General features: G+C 43.2%; 1 protein-coding gene across 2 annotated transcripts in view; it reads right to left on the bottom strand.

Moving 5' to 3' along the window:
• HNF4G (hepatocyte nuclear factor 4 gamma) overlaps positions 1–23,398 on the bottom strand; it is a 166,834-nt gene that overhangs the window by 12,197 nt on the left and 131,239 nt on the right. For both annotated transcript variants that reach the window (XM_044293880.1, XM_044293879.1), the window contains 3 exons: positions 2,992–3,147; positions 1,414–1,501; positions 443–595 (listed from right to left, as the gene is read on the bottom strand). In XM_044293880.1, the coding sequence (XP_044149815.1) occupies positions 443–595; positions 1,414–1,501; positions 2,992–3,147 (397 nt within the window). The remainder of the gene's footprint in view (positions 1–442; positions 596–1,413; positions 1,502–2,991; positions 3,148–23,398) is intronic.

Here is a 23,398-nt window from a genome sequence, read left to right on the forward strand (position 1 = left end):
ATAAAGAGACAGAAGGACTTAAGAGAGCCTACATCCACAGAAGATCTGTGGTTAGTTCTCCAAGATGTTTGGGACAACCTCCCTGCTGAGTTCCTTCAAAAACTGTCTGCAACTGTTTTGAAGCAAAGGTGTGGTCACATCAAATATTGATATTAGATTTCACTTTTGTTCATTTAATTAGCATTTGTTTTTTGAGAAAAAAATAAACTATTAATACTTCTATTTTTGAAAGCATTACTTTGCAGTATTTTTCCCACACCTGCCTAAAACATTTGTACAGTAGTGTATACTGTATATGCCATTACTTATGGCTGTTACATCCTTTCGATCTACCATTTCTCCTTGGCAGCCCCCCCCCCCCCCCCCCCAAAAAAAAGCAACATTTTGTGTGGGTATGAAGATTTATTTTTACTGACATACACACTGATTTCCTATAATTTACCTGGATCGAAAAATACAATAGCTTTCAAGCAGGCATATTCATTATCATCTATCTGGATATCCTGAAACGGCTGGATAAGCTCATCCAAAATTCTGTTGGCCACTCGGCTTATCTCCAGCTCACTGCAGTTCCGATGGATCACATAGTTGTTTCCTTAAATAGATTAGCAAAATTCTTATTATGAAAAGGACTGAATTTTTATCGTGAATATCAGCACTTTGAGAATAGAACATTGTTCTATATATTCTTAATCGCAAATATTCTAGATTTTTTTTTTTCATCAGTAACCTCCCTTCTTTCTTGTGGGCCAATGAGAAGGCTGCAATATCTTTGTCAGAGTTTAGCAACATCCCTAGCAACCAATAGGAAAGTTGCCTACCTCTTATTATATAAGAAACTCCCCAGCAGCCATTTTCTGCAGTTTTTTTTTGCAGTTCTGAGAGAGAGGACAGTGACATTACTGCGCTCTGTGCTTTCATCTGGATCCTATTCCTTATCCAATTACATTAGATAGTTAGCTCATTTATATAATACAGATAGTTAGTGGGAGATAGTCAGTGTAGGTTAGATGGTGATATAGTGTAGCTGATGGGTTCCAGTGCAAGGTGTTAGGTAGTGTGATAGGAATTACTGTTTCTCTGCTGTCCATACATACATGCTACAGACATAGTGCTGTGATGTCACAACAATACTTAGTGCACCAATCAGTAATATCTACTCAGACCTGATAAAATGTCAAGTTGCTTGTATTGCGCAAAAAATATGCGCATCATTAGTGTTGATTTGCGCAATCGCGAAAAATAATGACTGGAGATCACGAATTCTAGAATTTTAGAATTTATAGCAAATAGTATACGACAAATTTGTGAAATATTGTGAAAACGAATATTGCCTATGCCGCTTATCACTAATAATAGGTTTGCCATGGTCAGATAATACATGTGGAGAATAATAGTAATATTAAAACTTACCTAAAAGTAAGATATCTTTGAAAACCATTGAACGTTTTGTTATGCCAAGCAAAAGATGTTCTCCAGCATGTGCCCTCAACAAAGCAACCTTCAAAATTAAAAAAGTATATTTTCAATATATATAACATATAAAACCTATTACCTTGTCAATATGCAGTGCTCATACACACTCTAGCATTGTCAATACTGTTGAGAGCCACACATTTGACAAGGGGAATTTTAACACCCAGCAGTAAATTTGTTTCCAGGAGTAATAACAATGCGGAGTTCTAAGAAAAACTGCCAAATACCTATTTAAATGGGAGTTAAATGGGAGTTAGTGCCCAACTATATTTGCATACTTTTTAATGCTATATTTGGTGAGAACATGTTGAACAGCATTGCCGAATACCATCATCTGAACTTATGTGGTAATATGATATTTAGATTAAGATTTTTAGATTAACCAGTCCCATACCAAGCAGTAATGAGCACAAATTTTAAAAGCTAAGACACATAGCAAAGTAATTCTAAAGTGTAATGAAAAAAGTGTTAAAACAGGTAAGCAGTTAAAGGGATTAGTGATGAGCGGGAGGTGCCATATTCGATTTCACAATATTTTGCGAATATTCAATTAAACATTCGTCGAAATCGAATATATTTGTCATTATTCTATTTATCGTGAATAACATGCGATTTAATTATTTGCGTATTGCGATTTTCTTTTAACTGTATAAGGCAACTTTCCTATTAATTGGCTATGGCTATGGCTAATATGTGTATTTTACGCTATATTGCTATATATTCTTGCTTTAGAATATGACAAATATTCTAAAAAACAAAGTTATAGCAATATAGCGAATATATTCGTTATTTAGAATATTCGTCTTTTTTTTTAAAATCTCTACTGTTATTCCACTTTGGCATACTGCTCCCCAACAAGCATCCTGGTCACCATGGGAATGCCTGTGGGTTAGAATATACTATTGGATCTGAGTTTTCACGATCTCAGAAAAAACTCAGATCCAATGGTATTTTCTAACCCACAGGTGTTCCCATGGTGACGGGGACGCTTGTCGGGAGGAGTATGCTAACAACTGTACAGATAGGAAAAAATAATGCGAATATTCTAAATAACGAATATATTCACTCTTTTGCTATATTTTCGTTTTTTTGTATATTCGTAATTTTTTTTCCATATTAAAAAACATGATTCCTTCCTGCTTAAGTTGCTTGTGGGCCAATAACTCATTGACCCACAAGAAAGAAGCAGGGAGGAATCATGTTTTCAGATTTAAAAAAATGATGAATATTCGAAATAGCAAATATATAGCACTATATTCGAAATATTCGCGAATTAGCGAAGTTGTGATATTCGCGATTAATATATATTCAAGCTCAACACTAAAAGGGATATGAAAACTGTTCTAACATACAGTAGAATAGACTTTCATTTTATTTTCAACCTGTTTATATAGAATATTAGATGTAATTCTCAGTATAAAACTTTTTTTTTTTTATTGTGTTTCCAGTGTTTTACCTTGTTGATTCTCAATGCTAGTAGTGACATTAAATGTACTGTATATTATTTTCTTTTACCTGATCATCCAGAGGAAGCTCACAGAAGGCCGGGATATATTTTGCCCACTCCACCAAGACTAGAAGTTGCTGCTTCATGGATTCACAAATATCACTAACACTAGCAATTTTCTTTGTATTTATGTCAGTACTTGTACCAGAACTTGAGGTAGTGATCTAACCATGTTGAAAAGAGAAAGAAAATGAATAGACTATATTAAAATACAAATCACATAAAAAATTACCTTTGCCCAACGCTGTTTTTAAACAAGAACCACAGAAGCAATCATCCAAATAATTGAAAAACTCTGTTGCCTTTATAGATTTATTTTCAACATGTATTCAAATGGTCAAATCCTACTCCTGTATGTTGTGTGCTAAGCATACGAAATAGAACTGTGGGGTCTACTAGGTCCTCATTATTAGGGATGAGCGAACTCGAACTGTATAGTTCGGGTTCGTACCGAATTTTGGGGTGTCCGTGACACGGACCCGAACCCGGACATTTTCGTAAAAGTCCGGGTTCGGGTTCGGTGTTCGTCGCTTTCTTGGCGCTTTTGTGACGCTTTCTTGGCGCTTTTTGAAAGGCTGCAAAGCAGCCAATCAACAAGCGTCATACTACTTGCCCCAAGAGGCCATCACAGCCATGCCTACTATTGGCATGGCTGTGATTGGCCAGAGCACCATGTGACCCAGCCTCTATTTAAGCTGGAGTCACATAGCGCCGCCCGTCACTCTGCTCTGATTAGCGTAGGGAGAGGTTGCGGCTGCGACAGTAGGGCGAGATTAGGCAGATTAACTCCTCCAAAGGACTTGATTAACTGATCGATCTGCAGCTGTGGATCATTGAGCTGCTGATCCTCAATTGCTCACTGTTTTTAGGCTGCACAGACCGTTTGTCAGTCTCATTTTTCTGGGGTGATCGGCGGCCATTTTGTGTCTTGTGGTGCGCCAGCACAAGCTGCGACCAAGTGCATTTAACCCTCAATGGTGTGGTTGTTTTTTGGCTAAAGCCTACATCAGGGTGAAGCTGTCACACCAAGTGCATTTAACCAGCAATAGTCTGTTCATTTTTTGGCCATATACAAAATCAGGGGCAAGCTGCGCCTGTCACCAAGTGCATTTAACCCTCAATGGTGTGGTTGTTTTTTGGCTAAAGCCTACATCAGGGTGAAGCTGTGACACCAAGTGCATTTAACCAGCAATAGTCTGTTCATTTTTTGGCCATATACAAAATCAGGGGCAAGCTGCGCCTGTCACCAAGTGCATTTAACCCTCAATGGTGTGGTTGTTTTTTGGCTAAAGCCTACATCAGGGTGAAGCTGTCACACCAAGTGCATTTAACCAGCAATAGTCTGTTCATTTTTTGGCCATATACAAAATCAGGGGCAAGCTGCGCCTGTCACCAAGTGCATTTAACCCTCAATGGTGTGGTTGTTTTTTGGCTAAAGCCTACATCAGGGTGAAGCTGTGACACCAAGTGCATTTAACCAGCAATAGTCTGTTCATTTTTTGGCCATATACAAAATCAGGGGCAAGCTGCGCCTGTCACCAAGTGCATTTAACCCTCAATGGTGTGGTTGTTTTTTGGCTAAAGCCTACATCAGGGTGAAGCTGTCACACCAAGTGCATTTAACCAGCAATAGTCTGTTCATTTTTTGGCCATATACAGAATCAGGGGCAAGCTGCGCCTGTCACCAAGTGCATTTAACCCTCAATGGTGTGGTTGTTTTTTGGCTAAAGCCTACATCAGGGTGAAGCTGTCACACCAAGTGCATTTAACCAGCAATAGTCTGTTTATTTTTTGGCCATATCCCAGTCTAATTCTGTCACTAAATCCATACCGGTCACCCAGCGCCTAAATACTAGGCCTCAAATTTATATCCAGCTAAATCTGTCCCTAGTGCTGTAGCTGGGCGAGTTATTTAGTGTCCGTTCAAGCACATTTCTTGTTCTGGGTTGAAATACAATTCCCAATTTAGCAATTTCATAATTTAGTGGTTCCTGCTATATCAGAGCTATTTGAAATCTATCCCAAAAAGGGTATATAATATTGAAGGTGCACATTGGGTCATTCAGAATAACTTCACACACACCCGCTACTGTGTATTTCCAAGTCTAATTCTGTCACTAAACCCATACCTGTCACCCAGCGCCTAAATACTAGGCCTCAAATTTAAATCCCTCTAAATCTCTCGTTACCGCTGTACTGTTGTTGCTGGGCAAGATATTTAGTGTCCGTCAAAGCACATTTTTTGTTCTGGGTTGAAGTACAATTCCCAATTTAGCAATTTCATAATTTAGTGGTTCCTGCTATATCAGAGCTATTTGGAATCTATCCCTAAAAGGGTATATAATATTGAAGGTGCACATTGGGTCATTCAGAATAACTTCACACACACCCGCTACTGTGTATTTCCAAGTCTAATTCTGTCACTAAACCCATACCTGTCACCCAGCGCCTAAATACTAGGCCTCAAATTTAAATCCCTCTAAATCTCTCGTTACCCACCGCTGTACTGTTGTTGCTGGGCAAGATATTTAGTGTCCGTCAAAGCACATTTTTTGTTCTGGGTTGAAGTACAATTCCCAATTTAGCAATTTCATAATTTAGTGGTTCCTGCTATATCAGAGCTATTTGGAATCTATCCCTAAAAGGGTATATAATATTGAAGGTGCACATTGGGTCATTCAGAATAACTTCACACACACCCGCTACTGTGTATTTCCAAGTCTAATTCTGTCACTAAACCCATACCTGTCACCCAGCGCCTAAATACTAGGCCTCAAATTTAAATCCCTCTAAATCTCTCGTTACCGCTGTACTGTTGTTGCTGGGCAAGATATTTAGTGTCCGTCAAAGCACATTTTTTGTTCTGGGTTGAAGTACAATTAACAATTTAGCAATTTCATAATTTAGTGGTTTCTGCTATATCAGAGCTATTTGAAATCTATCCCTAAAAGGGTATATAATATTGAAGGTGCACATAGGGTCATTCAGAATAACTTCACACACACGCTTCTGTGCATTTCCAAGTCTAATTCTGTCACTAAATCCATACCGGTGACCCAGCGCCTAAATACTAGGCCTCAAATTTATATCCCGCTAAATCTCTCGTTACCGCTGTACTGTTGTTGCTGGGCAAGATATTTAGTGTCCGTCAAAGCACATTTTTTGTTCTGGGTTGAAGTACAATTCCCAATTTAGCAATTTCATAATTTAGTGGTTCCTGCTATATCAGAGCTATTTGAAATCTATCCCAAAAAGGGTATATAATATTGAAGGTGCACATTGGGTCATTCAGAATAACTTCACACACACCCGCTACTGTGTATTTCCAAGTCTAATTCTGTCACTAAACCCATACCTGTCACCCAGCGCCTAAATACTAGGCCTCAAATTTAAATCCCTCTAAATCTCTCGTTACCGCTGTACTGTTGTTGCTGGGCAAGATATTTAGTGTCCGTCAAAGCACATTTTTTGTTCTGGGTTGAAGTACAATTCCCAATTTAGCAATTTCATAATTTAGTGGTTTCTGCTATATCAGAGCTATTTGAAATCTATCCCTAAAAGGGTATATAATATTGAAGGTGCACATTGGGTCATTCAGAATAACTTCACACACACGCTTCTGTGCATTTCCAAGTCTAATTCTGTCACTAAATCCATACCGGTGACCCAGCGCCTAAATACTAGGCCTCAAATTTAAATCCCTCTAAATCTCTCGTTACCCACCGCTGTACTGTTGTTGCTGGGCAAGATATTTAGTGTCCGTCAAAGCACATTTTTTGTTCTGGGTTGAAGTACAATTCCCAATTTAGCAATTTCATAATTTAGTGGTTTCTGCTATATCAGAGCTATTTGAAATCTATCCCTAAAAGGGTATATAATATTGAAGGTGCACATAGGGTCATTCAGAATAACTTCACACACACCCGCTACTGTGTATTTCCAAGTCTAATTCTGTCACTAAACCCATACCTGTCACCCAGCGCCTAAATACTAGGCCTCAAATTTAAATCCCTCTAAATCTCTCGTTACCGCTGTACTGTTGTTGCTGGGCAAGATATTTAGTGTCCGTCAAAGCACATTTTTTGTTCTGGGTTGAAGTACAATTCCCAATTTAGCAATTTCATAATTTAGTGGTTTCTGCTATATCAGAGCTATTTGAAATCTATCCCTAAAAGGGTATATAATATTGAAGGTGCACATTGGGTCATTCAGAATAACTTCACACACACGCTTCTGTGCATTTCCAAGTCTAATTCTGTCACTAAATCCATACCGGTGACCCAGCGCCTAAATACTAGGCCTCAAATTTAAATCCCTCTAAATCTCTCGTTACCCACCGCTGTACTGTTGTTGCTGGGCAAGATATTTAGTGTCCGTCAAAGCACATTTTTTGTTCTGGGTTGAAGTACAATTCCCAATTTAGCAATTTCATAATTTAGTGGTTTCTGCTATATCAGAGCTATTTGAAATCTATCCCTAAAAGGGTATATAATATTGAAGGTGCACATAGGGTCATTCAGAATAACTTCACACACACGCTTCTGTGCATTTCCAAGTCTAATTCTGTCACTAAATCCATACCGGTGACCCAGCGCCTAAATACTAGGCCTCAAATTTAAATCCCTCTAAATCTCTCGTTACCCACCGCTGTACTGTTGTTGCTGGGCAAGATATTTAGTGTCCGTCAAAGCACATTTTTTGTTCTGGGTTGAAGTACAATTCCCAATTTAGCAATTTCATAATTTAGTGGTTTCTGCTATATCAGAGCTATTTGAAATCTATCCCTAAAAGGGTATATAATATTGAAGGTGCACATAGGGTCATTCAGAATAACTTCACACACACGCTTCTGTGCATTTCCAAGTCTAATTCTGTCACTAAATCCATACCGGTGACCCAGCGCCTAAATACTAGGCCTCAAATTTAAATCCCTCTAAATCTCTCGTTACCCACCGCTGTACTGTTGTTGCTGGGCAAGATATTTAGTGTCCGTCAAAGCACATTTTTTGTTCTGGGTTGAAGTACAATTCCCAATTTAGCAATTTCATAATTTAGTGGTTTCTGCTATATCAGAGCTATTTGAAATCTATCCCTAAAAGGGTATATAATATTGAAGGTGCACATAGGGTCATTCAGAATAACTTCACACACACGCTTCTGTGCATTTCCAAGTCTAATTCTGTCACTAAATCCATACCGGTGACCCAGCGCCTAAATACTAGGCCTCAAATTTAAATCCCTCTAAATCTCTCGTTACCCACCGCTGTACTGTTGTTGCTGGGCAAGATATTTAGTGTCCGTCAAAGCACATTTTTTGTTCTGGGTTGAAGTACAATTCCCAATTTAGCAATTTCATAATTTAGTGGTTTCTGCTATATCAGAGCTATTTGAAATCTATCCCTAAAAGGGTATATAATATTGAAGGTGCACATAGGGTCATTCAGAATAACTTCACACACACGCTTCTGTGCATTTCCAAGTCTAATTCTGTCACTAAATCCATACCGGTGACCCAGCGCCTAAATACTAGGCCTCAAATTTATATCCCGCTAAATCTCTCGTTACCGCTGTACTGTTGTTGCTGGGCAAGATATTTAGTGTCCGTCAAAGCACATTTTTTGTTCTGGGTTGAAGTACAATTCCCAATTTAGCAATTTCATAATTTAGTGGTTCCTGCTATATCAGAGCTATTTGAAATCTATCCCAAAAAGGGTATATAATATTGAAGGTGCACATTGGGTCATTCAGAATAACTTCACACACACCCGCTACTGTGTATTTCCAAGTCTAATTCTGTCACTAAACCCATACCTGTCACCCAGCGCCTAAATACTAGGCCTCAAATTTAAATCCCTCTAAATCTCTCGTTACCGCTGTCCTGTTGTAGCTGGGAAAGTTATTTAGTGCCCGTCAAAGCACATTTTTTGTTCTGGGTTGAAGTACAATTCCCAATTTAGCAATTTCATAATTTAGTGGTTCCTGCTATATCAGAGCTATTTGAAATCTATCCCAAAAAGGGTATATAATATTCAAGGTGCACATTGGGTCATTCAGAATAACTTCACACACACGCTTCTGTGCATTTCCAAGTCTAATTCTGTCACTAAATCCATACCGGTCACCCAGCGCCTAAATACTAGGCCTCAAATTTATATCCCGCTGAATTTGAATACAATACATTGGGCCAAATAATATATTTGTTGTTGTGGTGAACCATAACAATGAGAAAAACATCTAGTAAGGGACGCGGACGTGGACATGGTCGTGGTGGTGTTAGTGGACCCTCTGGTGCTGGGAGAGGACGTGGCCGTTCTGCCACATCCACACGTCCTAGTGTACCAACTACCTCAGGTCCCAGTAGCCGCCAGAATTTACAGCGATATATGGTGGGGCCCAATGCCGTTCTAAGGATGGTAAGGCCTGAGCAGGTACAGGCATTAGTCAATTGGGTGGCCGACAGTGGATCCAGCACGTTCACATTATCTCCCACCCAGTCTTCTGCAGAAAGCGCACAGATGGCGCCTGAAAACCAACCCCATCAGTCTGTCACATCACCCCCATGCATACCAGGGAAACTGTCTCAGCCTCAAGTTATGCAGCAGTCTCTTATGCTGTTTGAAGACTCCGCTGGCAGGGTTTCCCAAGGGCATCCACCTAGCCCTTCCCCAGCGGTGAAAGACATAGAATGCACTGACGCACAACCACTTATGTTTCCTGATGATGAGGACATGGGAATACCACCTCAGCATGTCTCTGATGATGACGAAACACAGGTGCCAACTGCTGCGTCTTTCTGCAGTGTGCAGACTGAACAGGAGGTCAGGGATCAAGACTGGGTGGAAGACGATGCAGGGGACGATGAGGTCCTAGACCCCACATGGAATGAAGGTCGTGCCACTGACTTTCACAGTTCGGAGGAAGAGGCAGTGGTGAGACCGAGCCAACAGCGTAGCAAAAGAGGGAGCAGTGGGCAAAAGCAGAACACCCGCCGCCAAGAGACTCCGCCTGCTACTGACCGCCGCCATCTGGGACCGAGCACCCCAAAGGCAGCTTCAAGGAGTTCCCTGGCATGGCACTTCTTCAAACAATGTGCTGACGACAAGACCCGAGTGGTTTGCACGCTGTGCCATCAGAGCCTGAAGCGAGGCATTAACGTTCTGAACCTGAGCACAACCTGCATGACCAGGCACCTGCATGCAAAGCATGAACTGCAGTGGAGTAAACACCTTAAAACCAAGGAAGTCACTCAGGCTCCCCCTGCTACCTCTTCTGCTGCTGCCGCCTCGGCCTATTCTGCTGCTGCCGCCTCGGCCTCTTCCTCCGCCTCTGGAGGAACGTTGGCAAACAGGGGATGTACCACCAACACCACCACCACCACCTCCGTCACCAAGCGTCTCAACCATGTCACACGCCAGCGTTCAGCTCTCCATCTCACAAACATTTGATAGAAAGCGTAAATTCCCACCTAGCCACCCTCGATCCCTGGCCCTGAATGCCAGCATTTCTAAACTACTGGCCTATGAAATGCTGTCATTTAGGCTGGTGGACACAGACAGCTTCAAACAGCTCATGTCGCTTGCTGTCCCACAGTATGTTGTTCCCAGCCGGCACTACTTCTCCAAGAGAGCCGTGCCTTCCCTGCACAACCAAGTATCCGATAAAATCAAGTGTGCACTGCGCAACGCCATCTGTAGCAAGGTCCACCTAACCACAGATACGTGGACCAGTAAGCACGGCCAGGGACGCTATATCTCCCTAACTGCACACTGGGTAAATGTAGTGGCAGCTGGGCCCCAGGCGGAGAGCTGTTTGGCGCACGTCCTGCCGCCGCCAAGGATCGCAGGGCAACATTCTTTGCCTCCTGTTGCCACCTCCTCCTTCTCGGCTTCCTCCTCCTCTTCTTCCACCTGCTCATCCAGTCAGCCACACACCTTCACCACCAACTTCAGCACAGCCCGGGGTAAACGTCAGCAGGCCATTCTGAAACTCATATGTTTGGGGGACAGGCCCCACACCGCACAGGAGTTGTGGCGGGGTATTGAACAACAGACCGACGAGTGGTTGCTGCCGGTGAGCCTCAAGCCCGGCCTGGTGGTGTGCGATAATGGGCGAAATCTCGTTGCAGCTCTGGGACTAGCCAATTTGACGCACATCCCTTGCTTGGCGCATGTGCTGAATTTGGTGGTGCAGAAGTTCATTCACAACTACCCCGACATGTCAGAGCTGCTGCATAAAGTGCGGGCCGTCTGTTCGCGCTTCCGGCGTTCACATCCTGCCGCTGCTCGCCTGTCTGCGCTACAGCGTAACTTCGGCCTTCCCGCTCACCGCCTCATATGCGACGTGCCCACCAGGTGGAACTCCACCTTGCACATGCTGGACAGACTGTGCGAGCAGCAGCAGGCCATAGTGGAGTTTCAGCTGCAGCACGCACGGGTCAGTCGCACTACAGAACAGCACCACTTCACCACCAATGACTGGGCCTCCATGCGAGACCTGTGTGCCCTGTTGCGCTGTTTCGAGTACTCCACCAACATGGCCAGTGGCGATGACACCGTTATCAGCGTTACAATACCACTTCTATGTCTCCTTGAGAAAACACTTAGGGCGATGATGGAACAGGAGGTGGCCCAGGAGGAGGAGGAGGAGGATGAGGAAGAGGGGTCATTTTTAGCACTTTCAGGCCAGTCTCTTCGAAGTGACTCAGAGGGAGGTTTTTTGCAACAGCAGAGGCCAGGTACAAATGTGGCCAGCCAGGGCCCACTACTGGAGGACGAGGAGGACGAGGATGAGGAGGAGGTGGAGGAGGATGAGGATGAAGCATGGTCACAGCGGGGTGGCACCCAACGCAGCTCGGGTCCATCACTGGTGCGTGGCTGGGGGGAAAGGCAGGACGATGACGATACGCCTCCCACAGAGGACAGCTTGTCCTTACCCCTGGGCAGCCTGGCACACATGAGCGACTACATGCTGCAGTGCCTGCGCAACGACAGCAGAGTTGCCCACATTTTAACCTGTGCGGACTACTGGGTTGCCACCCTGCTGGATCCACGCTACAAAGACAATGTGCCCACCTTACTTCCTGCACTGGAGCGTGATAGGAAGATGCGTGAGTACAAGCGCACGTTGGTAGACGCGCTACTGAGAGCATTCCCAAATGTCACAGGGGAACAAGTGGAAGCCCAAGGCCAAGGCAGAGGAGGAGCAAGAGGTCGCCAAGGCAGCTGTGTCACGGCCAGCTCCTCTGAGGGCAGGGTTAGCATGGCAGAGATGTGGAAAACTTTTGTCAACACGCCACAGCTAACTGCACCACCACCTGATACGCAACGTGTTAGCAGGAGGCAACATTTCACTAACATGGTGGAACAGTACGTGTGCACACCCCTCCACGTACTGACTGATGGTTCGGCCCCATTCAACTTCTGGGTCTCTAAATTGTCCACGTGGCCAGAGCTAGCCTTTTATGCCTTGGAGGTGCTGGCCTGCCCGGCAGCCAGCGTTTTGTCTGAACGTGTATTCAGCACGGCAGGGGGCGTCATTACAGACAAACGCAGCCGCCTGTCTACAGCCAATGTGGACAAGCTGACGTTCATAAAAATGAACCAGGCATGGATCCCACAGGACCTGTCCGTCCCTTGTCCAGATTAGACATTAACTACCTCCCCATAACCATATATTATTGGACTCCAGGGCACTTCCTCATTCAATCCTATTTTTATTTTCATTTTACCATTATATTGCGATGCTACCCAAAGTTGAATGGACCTCTCCTCTGCCTGTGTGCTAGGCCTAAATATATGCCAATGGACTGTTGCAGTGGTGGCTGACATGAAGCCTGATTCTCTGCTATGACATGCAGACTAATTCTCTGCTGACATGAAGCCAGATTGTCTGTTACGGGACCTCTCTCCTCTGCCTGGGTGCTGGGCCTAAATTTATGACAATGGACTGTTGCAGTGGTGGCTGACGTGAAGCCTGATTCTCTGCTATGACATGCAGACTGATTCTCTGCTGACATGAAGCCAGATCCTCTGTTACGGGACCTCTCTCCTCTGCCTGGGTGCTGGGCCTAAATTTATGACAATGGACTGTTGCAGTGGTGGCTGACGTGAAGCCTGATTCTCTGCTATGACATGCAGACTGATTCTCTGCTGACATGAAGCCAGATCCTCTTTTACGGGACCTCTCTCCTCTGCCTGGGTGCTGGGCCTAAATTTATGACAATGGACTGTTGCAGTGGTGGCTGACGTGAAGCCTGATTCTCTGCTATGACATGCAGACTGATTCTCTGCTGTCATGAAGCCAGATTGTCTGTTACGGGACCTTTCTCCTCTACCTGGGTTCTGGGCCTAAATTTATGAAAATTGACTCTTACAGTGGTGGGTGACGTGAAGCCTGATTCTCTGCTATGATATGAAGACTGATTCTCTGCTGACATGAAGCCAGATTGTCTGTTACGGGACCTTTCTCCTCTGCCTGGGTTCTGGGCCTAAATTTATGAAAATTGACTCTTACAGTGGTGGGTGACGTGAAGCCTGATTCTCTGCTATGATATGAAGACTGATTCTCTGCTGACATGAAGCCAGATTGTCTGTTACGGGACCTTTCTCCTCTGCCTGGGTTCTGGGCCTAAATTTATGAAAATTGACTCTTACAGTGGTGGGTGACGTGAAGCCTGATTCTCTGCTATGATATGAAGACTGATTCTCTGCTGACATGAAGCCAGATTGTCTGTTACGGGACCTTTCTCCTCTGCCTGGGTTCTGGGCCTAAATTTATGAAAATTGACTCTTACAGTGGTGGGTGACGTGAAGCCTGATTCTCTGCTATGATATGAAGACTGATTCTCTGCTGACATGAAGCCAGATTGTCTGTTACGGGACCTTTCTCCTCTGCCTGGGTTCTGGGCCTAAATTTATGAAAATTGACTCTTACAGTGGTGGGTGACGTGAAGCCTGATTCTCTGCTATGATATGAAGACTGATTCTCTGCTGACATGAAGCCAGATTCTCTGTTACGGGACCTCTCTCCTCTGCCTGGGTGCTGGGCCTAAATTTATGACAATGGACTGTTGCAGTGGTGGCTGACGTGAAGCCTGATTCTCTGCTATGACATGCAGACTGATTCTCTGCTGACATGAAGCCAGATTCTCTGTTACGGGACCTCTCTCCTCTGCCTGTGTGTGTGCTGGGCCTAAATATATGCCAATGGACTGTTGCAGTGGTGGCTGACGTGAAGCCTCATTCTCTGCTATGACATGCAGACTAATTCTCTGCTGACATGAAGACAGATTCTCTGTTACGGGACCTCTCTCCTCTGCCTGGGTGCCGGGGCCTAAATATCTGAGAATGGACTGTTCCAGTGGTGGGTGACGGGAAGCCAGATTCTCTGCTATGGAACCTCTCTCCAATTGATTTTGGTTAATTTTTATTTATTTAATTTTTATTTTAATTCATTTCCCTATCCACATTTGTTTGCAGGGGATTTACCTACATGTTGCTGCCTTTTGCAGCCCTCTAGCTCTTTCCTGGGCTGTTTTACAGCCTTTTTAGTGCCGAAAAGTTCGGGTCCCCATTGACTTCAATGGGGTTCGGGTTCGGGACGAAGTTCGGATCGGGTTCGGATCCCGAACCCGAACATTTCCGGGATGTTCGGCCGAACTTCTCGAACCCGAACATCCAGGTGTTCGCTCAACTCTACTCATTATATAAGCTTGTAGTTTTAATGCAATAAATATTGCAGACACTGAAAAAAATCTAATGTATAAGATAATTAAAAAGAAATAGATTAATGATTAAATTGCTTGGGATAATAAAAAAATATATTTGGATATAATATATTGTATTATCATTAGAGATGAGCAAATCGAAGCTGACGAAGTGGAATTCGATCCGAATTTCAGGAAAAATTCCATTCGCACCGAGGCCGAATTTCCTCAGGCTTCGTAGTAACGAATCACATTTCTTCCTAAAATGGCTGCTTCACATGTGAGGACATGGAGTAGGGAACTCTGGGAAGGCGGGATCACCCATAATGCCATGTATACAGCCAATCAGCAGCCAAAAATTAAAACGTAAAATCACCCCACTTTCTTAAAAAACGAAAATTAACAAATAAAGAATAACATTATGGGCATTGTCGAATGCAAAAACACCCATACTATTAAAATATTAAAAAGTTAGTCCATATGGTGAAGGATGTAGCAGAAAAAAATTGTCTCCTAAGAAAATGTAATAAAAAGTGATCAAGTCATACACACCCTAAAATGGTATTGTCAAAAAGATAGATTTCCCTCAAATGAGCCCCCACACATCTCTGTAGACATAACTATAAAAAAAGTTATGGGGGTCACTGGGGAGCAGGGGTTCTGTTAGGGTTGTCACCTTTCTCAGCAAAAAATAATAACACAAATTAAAAAGGTTGGTGTGTCTATTTAGCCTCTATTTTTTAAATGATTCTGCTGGGATTCAAACTCACAGCCTTCTTCATTAAAGACAAGATCCTTAACCACTGGGCTATAGAGCTTCATGTTATCCTACTATACATATATTATGGCTAAAAAGCACAGTAGTCGTTTCCCACATATTATGCATTCATATATATTAGAAGTATGAATATATATATATATATATATATATATATGTAATTACACATTTATTTTGTGCCATACATTGTTTTCCAATTACAAAAAAAAACTATTATGAGGTTTTTCTAGCACAGTTTAGCATTGAGCTCCATAGCTCAGTGGCTAAGGTTCTGAGTTCAAATCTTAGCAGAAACATTTCAGAAATAGAGGCTAAATTAGACTGGCTGTCCCCAAGCATACTGACAATACTTGGGGATACCACATTCATCTTCATAGACCTGACTCCATATATGGACATAGCCATATATGGAGTCAGAGCAGGGACTCCTAAGCTGGGAACTAGAGTCCTGACTGTTCAGTAACACTGGGGGATACCCCATATAGCCATTTTCAATAGCACTGGGGGATTCCCCGTACAGCGATCTGTTCCCTGAGCGGGCACCCTATGAGCAGTGGGCCCCGGCAATTGCCCGGGTTTGCCGGATGCTGATGCCGGCCTTGAGGGAAAGGATAGGGAGGAATAATTGCACAGCTTTTATGTTAAAAAGGGTTCAGTAGGGTATGTTAAAGCCTGGGTAATAGGAACAATCCTATTACACCTTGCAGCACTGACTAGGGATCCAAAATGCCATTATACAGCTCTGTAATGCCAGAAAAACGTTCTTATTAGGGTGCAAGTGCTGATTAATACAGACATTAACAGGGGTTATTACAAGGCAATATTTCTATGTCTTATTTGCCCTTGTGTGGTGCAATTATATGTTCTAAAGCATTTTTGGGCTTGTAATAGTGGGAAAAAAAGCTTATTAGCCGTTGTGTGGTAAAGTGCAAAAATTACAGCCCCTTTTGTTATGTATTAGTTGAAAAAGAAAAAATATATTTGCCACTCAGTGGTGCTGTTATCTGTTCTAAAGCCTTCTGTGCCTATATAAGTGGAAAAATAAAAATCATATTTGCCGCTCAGCGGTGCAGTTATCTGTTTTAAAGCTTTATGTGGCGTGTATTAGTGCAAAAAAATATATATATTTGCCGCTCAGCAGTGCAGTTATCTGTTGTAAAGCCTTTGTGGCGTGTATTAGTGGCAAAAGAAAAATATATTCTTTTGAAAAGCCTTGTGTAGTGAAAAAGTGGAATAAAATTAGGGCCTACTTATCGTTCAGCGGTGCAGTTATATAGTCTAAAGCCCTTTTTGCTCTGTATTAGTGGCAAGAGAAAAATATATTCGCCGTTCAGCGTTGCACTTATATTTTGAAAAGCATAGTGTAGTGTAAAAGTGAAAAAAAATAATAAGGGCCTATTTGCAGTTCAGCGGTGCAGTTATATGTGGTAAAGCACTTTTTGCGGTATGGACCAAATTACGTAGTGATGACATTTTTTATTTCAAACATGTTTTTTTGGGGGAAAATTGATGTGTCATTGTACATCTCCATTTGCTGTATGGGCCAAATTACGTAGTGGTGACATTTTTTATGTGAAACAGGCTTTTTTGGGTAAAATTGATGGGTGATTGTACACCCCCTTTTGCTGTATGGGCAGAATTAAGCAGTGGTCAAATTTTAGATTTTAAAGAAAACTCCACTGCTCTGTATCTATGCCCCTCTCGCGTTTTACACCAAATAAATTATTTTCATGTAGAGATCCAAGAATTATGTTGGAGGCATGCAGTGTATGCAAGCCATGTGCGACCCCTCTCATCACTCTCACACTGTTCTGCACTTGGTTTGCCTGGGTGAATGGAGTCACACAGGGGAGGAACTGCTCTGTGTACTTCAGCAAGAAATGCAATCCTGGGTTTCTCCGCGACAACTCAAAATCGGAACAATGGTGACCGACAACGGGAAGAACATGGTGTCGGCATTGTGTCAAGGAGGGCTGAGTCATGTGCCCTGCATGGCACACGTGTTCAATCTGGTTGTCAAGCGGTTCCTGAAGTCTTCCACCCATCTGCAAGACATCCTAAAAATGGCCAGGAAACTTTGCATGCACTTCAGCCACTCGTACACTGCAAAGCACACCCTCCTTGAGCTGCAGCGGCAGAACGGCATCCCCCCAACATAAGCTGATAAGCGACGTTTCCACCCGTTGGAATTCCACCCTCCATATGTTGGACCGATTATATGAACAGAGAAAGGCCATCAATAATTTCTTGATGATCCAAACGGACAGGAGTAGTCCCCTATATAACTTGGATGTCAGCCAGTGGCAGCTCATGTGTGACACCTGCCATTTGCTCAGGCCCTTTGAGGAGGCCACATTATTTGTCAGTCGCCAGGACTACGGGATGAATGATGTCATTCACCTGCTTCATGTCCTGGAATAGATGATGGTAAATCTGGCTGATCAGGCAACTGGAAATGTGGCGCCTACATCTCACGGCCACATGAGCCCTGTGGGGGCTGAACTGGAGGAAGAGGAGGATATTGGAGCACAAGTAATGTGTAGCAAAATGGGTGGTTTTTCTACACAGGTGACAGGAGAGGAGGAGCAGGAGCAGCTGAAGGAGCTACACGGCGATGAGGAAGAGGAGGCAGAAGACCCATAAACACTGTGGCAATATGCAGTGGAGGTGGAGGCAGGGAGTCCCTCCAAGTCACTTGTGCAAATGGCCTGCTGCATGCTCACTTGCTTGCGTAGTGACAGCAAAATTGTCACCATTCAGCAGAGGTATGACTTCTGGCTCTCCACCTTGTTGGACCCTCGCTACCAGTCCAAAATGGGGGCCTTTTTTACACCCGCTGAGAGGGAGGACAAACTGAATTACTATTGATACATCCTATGCAGTGTCATCGTCCATCCTCTCGCAGGTCTGACCGGTGGGGCCCTCTGCGCTCATGTTCCACTGCCATGGCTGCTTGGGAGGGGTAGGGTGGCAGGAGCTGTACCAGCTCCATCAGCAGCAGTCTCAGTCTAGAGTCGCTAATGAGCAGCTTTCTTCAACCGCCTAGTGAATAAACCACTTACCAGCAGATAGACATATAGCAGTGCACCATGCCAGCCGACCTTGAAGATCTACTAGACAAGTGGGCAGACAAACTGGATTTTTGGCAGCAACTGGCAGAGTTTGCCCTGTAAAAGCTGTCCTGCCTGGCCAGTAGTGTCAAAGCGGGTATTTAGTGTGGCGGGGGCGATAGTTACCCCAAGGAGCATTCACTTGTCCACCCTAAAAGCGGAGAGACTGACCTTTGTCAAGATAAATCAGGCGTGGATCAGCCAGGATTTCCACCTTCCAATTCCTGATGCATCAGACTAGATCATTCATGGTGCCACACCAACACTTTGACAAAAGAGACCAGTTTCTTCTGGCTACCTGCATCAGCTACTATTCGGATGCTGCCACCCGCCTGATGCCACACATCTGATGCCAAGTGTTCCTTTTTTCACCCACCATCGTCAGCTGGTACTTTTATTGCCACGCACCTCCACACTATGTCACCTTGCCATTCTGTGGCCTCCTGATGCGCCTGCCACCTCCACACTATGTCACCTTGCCACTCTGTGGCCTCCTAATGCTGCTGCCACCTCCACACTATGTCACCTTGACACTCTGTTGTCTCCTCATGCTGCTGCCACCTCCACACTATGTCACCTTGCCACTCTGTGGTCTCATGCTGCTGCCACCTCCACACTATGTCACCTTGCCACTCTGTGGCCTCCTGATGCTGCTGCCACCTCCACACTATGTCACCTTGCCACTCTGTGGCCTCCTCATGCTGCCGCCACCTTCACACTCTGTCATTGTGCCACTCTGTGGCCTCCTGAGGCTACCACCACCTCTACACTCTGTCATTGTGCCACTCTGTGGCCTCCTGATGCTGCCGCCACCTCCAGACTCTGTCATTGGGCCACTCTGTGGTCTCCTCATTCTGTTCCCACCCTCCCCACTTCATGACTGGGCCACTATTTAACCTTTATGGCTTGGCTGACATCATTTATTTGACCCTTCTTCTGATCTGTCAAAAGGAAGGAAAAATGAGACACACAACTGATCCTCTCTGTGCAGCAGCTGTAAGGCCTGTATGGTCCCATCAGAATTGGCTTATGATTTGGTAGCCAAAAGCAGGAGTGTGTACAAAACACAGAAGACTTGCAAATATTCCGTTCACGTGTCATCTCTGTTTTGGATCCACTGATTTGGCATTAGCAATACTGATGGATTACTGACCAAATGCTGACCGAGTGAAGGCGGATGCTCCACAGACAGGATATGTTTTATGTGGGTTATTGTTTTGACAGATCAGAGGAAGGGCAAAATAATCAGTGACGTCAACAGTGCTGACACCCTCTTCCACTCTGTCGGGGGGGGGGGGCTCTACTTGTAAAAGCATTTAATTGAACAGGTTCTGTAGACATCTATGAGGAATCAGCAGCTGACGGTGCGCTTATTCTTGGAGCTAACATCGACCTGTAAGGCTGAGTTCATACTTGAGTTATTTGGTCAGTTTTGGCCATGTGACTGCCATAATAAGTGAAGTGTGCAGTGATTCTAAGAGCAACACCTGTCATCTGCATGTCATACGGACTCTCAGTATAAATTTACTACTAAAGCAGACTCCCTATGCGTGTTACTGCAAGGCACAGTGTTCTACACCACTATAGAGGGTCTCTGTAGCCAGGATATAGCAGTTTTAAACAAAATTTGGCACAAATATATTCGGATCAAACCAAATTTTTCCAGAAAAAATTTGCCGAACCGACAATTCGTATTTTTTTATAAATTTGCCCATCTGTAATTATAATATTAATATTACTTCTAATTTATATAGTGGAGCATTGTTTGTAAAACCTTTAACAATTAAAGGGGCTGTCCAGGAATAATTACTTTTTAGCTAATGCCTGCAGCCTGCCTCAGTGATCAGAAGATTCATATTTACCTGCTACTCACCCCTATGTGCCGATTTTGGCCACGTCACTGCTGAAGCCAGTCATTGGCTGCAGAGGAACATGTGGCCATGACCATGATAAGCAATCCGGGAAATGGAATATGGACACACCTGAGAAAGTATGGAGGACCAGTGTGTCAGGGAGCAAGTAAGTATGAATCTTTTAATAACTGAGGCAGGCTGCAGGATTTAGCCAAAAATGGACAAGTCCTTTAAGACATGGGTGCATATATTATTTCATTTCAGAAAAAGCATATGGTGCAGTACAAATAGCACAATTTCCTTTACTATATAGTTTTTCTCTTTAAACCATCTTTCATTATAGTAAGAATGTACGGTGCATTGTGCCACCTGTTTTATTTTTCAATACAGGGGGTATAACATCAATTTACATTATGTTTCAATTGAATCCATTTTAAAATGACAAATTACTTTCTAATTTAAACGTACAGAAGGCAAAATAAATGACAATTCCATCCTAAAAATAAAATAAAAAGACTAACACAATCCTTATAGACAATTGTTATATAAGTAGAGTACTAAACGTTAAACTGCAATGTTACCCTACTCATCATCATTGGTAGAATTAATACATTGACTATTAATTTTGCTTTGCTTTGAAAATTTTGCTACAATATGGTGGCTTTAGATGTAGTGCTGAAAAAAAAGACACTGCAATGATAAACTAGGCAGCGTCATTAAAAGGGTTGTCCATTTTATTTTTTCACAACACCCAGCTGTGCCATGGGAAAAGTCTATACTCCCCTGATCCCCACTGCTTCTTTCTGGCTCTCTTCATTGGTCTTTGGGTCTGTCTGACAGTCAGCTTTTGCATGGATGGGCATTGGGCACATGTCCCCAAGTGGCATGTCACTGCTTTGTCACATACCACTTGGTATTGTTATATCGTAGCTTTCAGTACTTTTTCAGCCATTGGTGCCATGGTAGCTCTTCCTGCACATATCAATAAGACTTTTTTCTTCCTTGGACTGCTTTTGGTAGGTGCTGTCCACTGTGCACTGGGAATACCCCACAAGACATGCCATTTTAGAGATTATCTGTTGTCTAGCCATCACAATTCAGCCCTTTGGCCAACTAAGCATTTTGACTTGACTAGGGTAATAAGATAAAGAATATGGCCAGCAAATTGACTATCTCTCCCAGGTGAAGGAAAACCTAGTTACCAAATACCACTCTTGGCTTATCTTAATTCTAAAAGACAAAAGGCTGTATTACACTGGCAGATACACTTCCTGTCCCCCAAAAAAGTTGCCACTTGTATTTAACTAAGCAAATAGTTATGAGCCTCCTATTGGATAATTACTGCATGGACGATTATCTTTCAGGTGGCAATAAGTTATTAAACCCCAACTGGTGCAATGAGTTGCTTCTCATTTCTAAAACAATAATGTCGAAAGACACATCTCGTGGTTGTGGAAAAGATGTTAGTCTGTTTGAGAAGGGTCAAATCATTGGCATGCATCAAGCAGAGAAAACATCTAAGGAGATTGCAGAAACTAGTCCAATGCATTATTAAAAACTGGAAGGATAGTGGGGACACATGGTATTCGAGGAAGAAATGTGGCGGGAAAAAATCCTGAATGATCGTTTTTGCTTAAATCAAATCGAGCGAAAACAACAGTAGAACTCAGAGCTATGTTTAATAGTGAAAGTAAGAGCATGTCCACATGCACAATGCAAAGGGAACTCTAGGGATTGGGACTGAACAGCTGTGTAGCCTTAAGAAAACCACTAATCAGTGAGGCAAACCAGAAAAAAAGGCTTCAATTTGCTAGGGAGCATAAAGAGTGGACTCTGGAGCAATGGAAGAAGGTCATGTGGTCTGATGAGTCCAAATTTACCTTGTTCCAGAGTGATGGGCGCATCAGGGTAAGACGAGAGGCAGATGAGATGATGCACCCATCATGCCTAGTGCCTACTGTACAAGCCTGTGAGTGCTATGAACTGGGGTTGCTGCAGTTGGTCAGGTCTATGTTCAGCAACAGTATGTTCTCCAAGAATGAGGTCAGCTGAGTACCTGAACATACATGGCATAGGAGGAAATTGCTGCATGTAATAGCAGCAGTCTCCTCTGTTAGCTACCAAACGATTGCAGGGAGGAAATGTTTCCCTCCTGACAATCACTTGCTGATCTGCCTGTCTAATACAGGACAAAATTAATTGCTAATTCTGCTGTGTAAAACACTGATTTTAATATTTGCTGTGACTTTAAGTTTCTGCTGCATGTGAGCATGGCCTTACAGTCCCATTACATTATAGGAAAAATGAACTGTGAATGAATCTCTGGACTGCAATATATAATGTAGTGTTAATATAGTGTTCAGTTATGATCTGTACATCATGCTATGATAAATATAGAGTATATACAGTACAGACCAAAAGTTTGGACACACCTTCTCATTCAAAGAGTTTTCTTTATTTTCATGACTATGAAAATTGTAGATTCACACTGAAGGCATCAAAACTATGAATTAACACATGTGGAATTATATGCATAACAAAAAAGTGTGAAACAACTGAAAATATGTCATATTCTAGGTTCTTCAAAGTAGCCACCTTTTGCTTTGATTACTGCTTTGCACACTCTTGGCATTCTCTTAATGAGCTTCAAGAGGTAGTCACCTGAAATGCTTTTCACAGGTGTGCCCTTCTTGCCTTATAAATGGGGTTGGGACCATCAGTTGCGTTGTGGAGAAGTCAGGTGGATACACAGCTGATAGTCCTACTGAATAGACTGTTAGAATTTGTATTATGGCAAGAAAAAAGCAGCTAAGTAAAGAAAAACGAGTGGCCATCATTACTTTAAGAAATGAAGGTCAGTCAGTCTGAAAAATTGGGAAAACTTTGAAAGTGCCCCCAAGTGCAGTCGCAAAAACCATCAAGCACTACAAAGAAACTGGCTCACATGCGGACCGCCCCAGGAAAGGAAGA

This window comes from Bufo gargarizans, chromosome 5 (assembly GCF_014858855.1).
Source record: "Bufo gargarizans isolate SCDJY-AF-19 chromosome 5, ASM1485885v1, whole genome shotgun sequence".
Classification (NCBI taxonomy): Eukaryota; Metazoa; Chordata; class Amphibia; order Anura; family Bufonidae; genus Bufo; species Bufo gargarizans.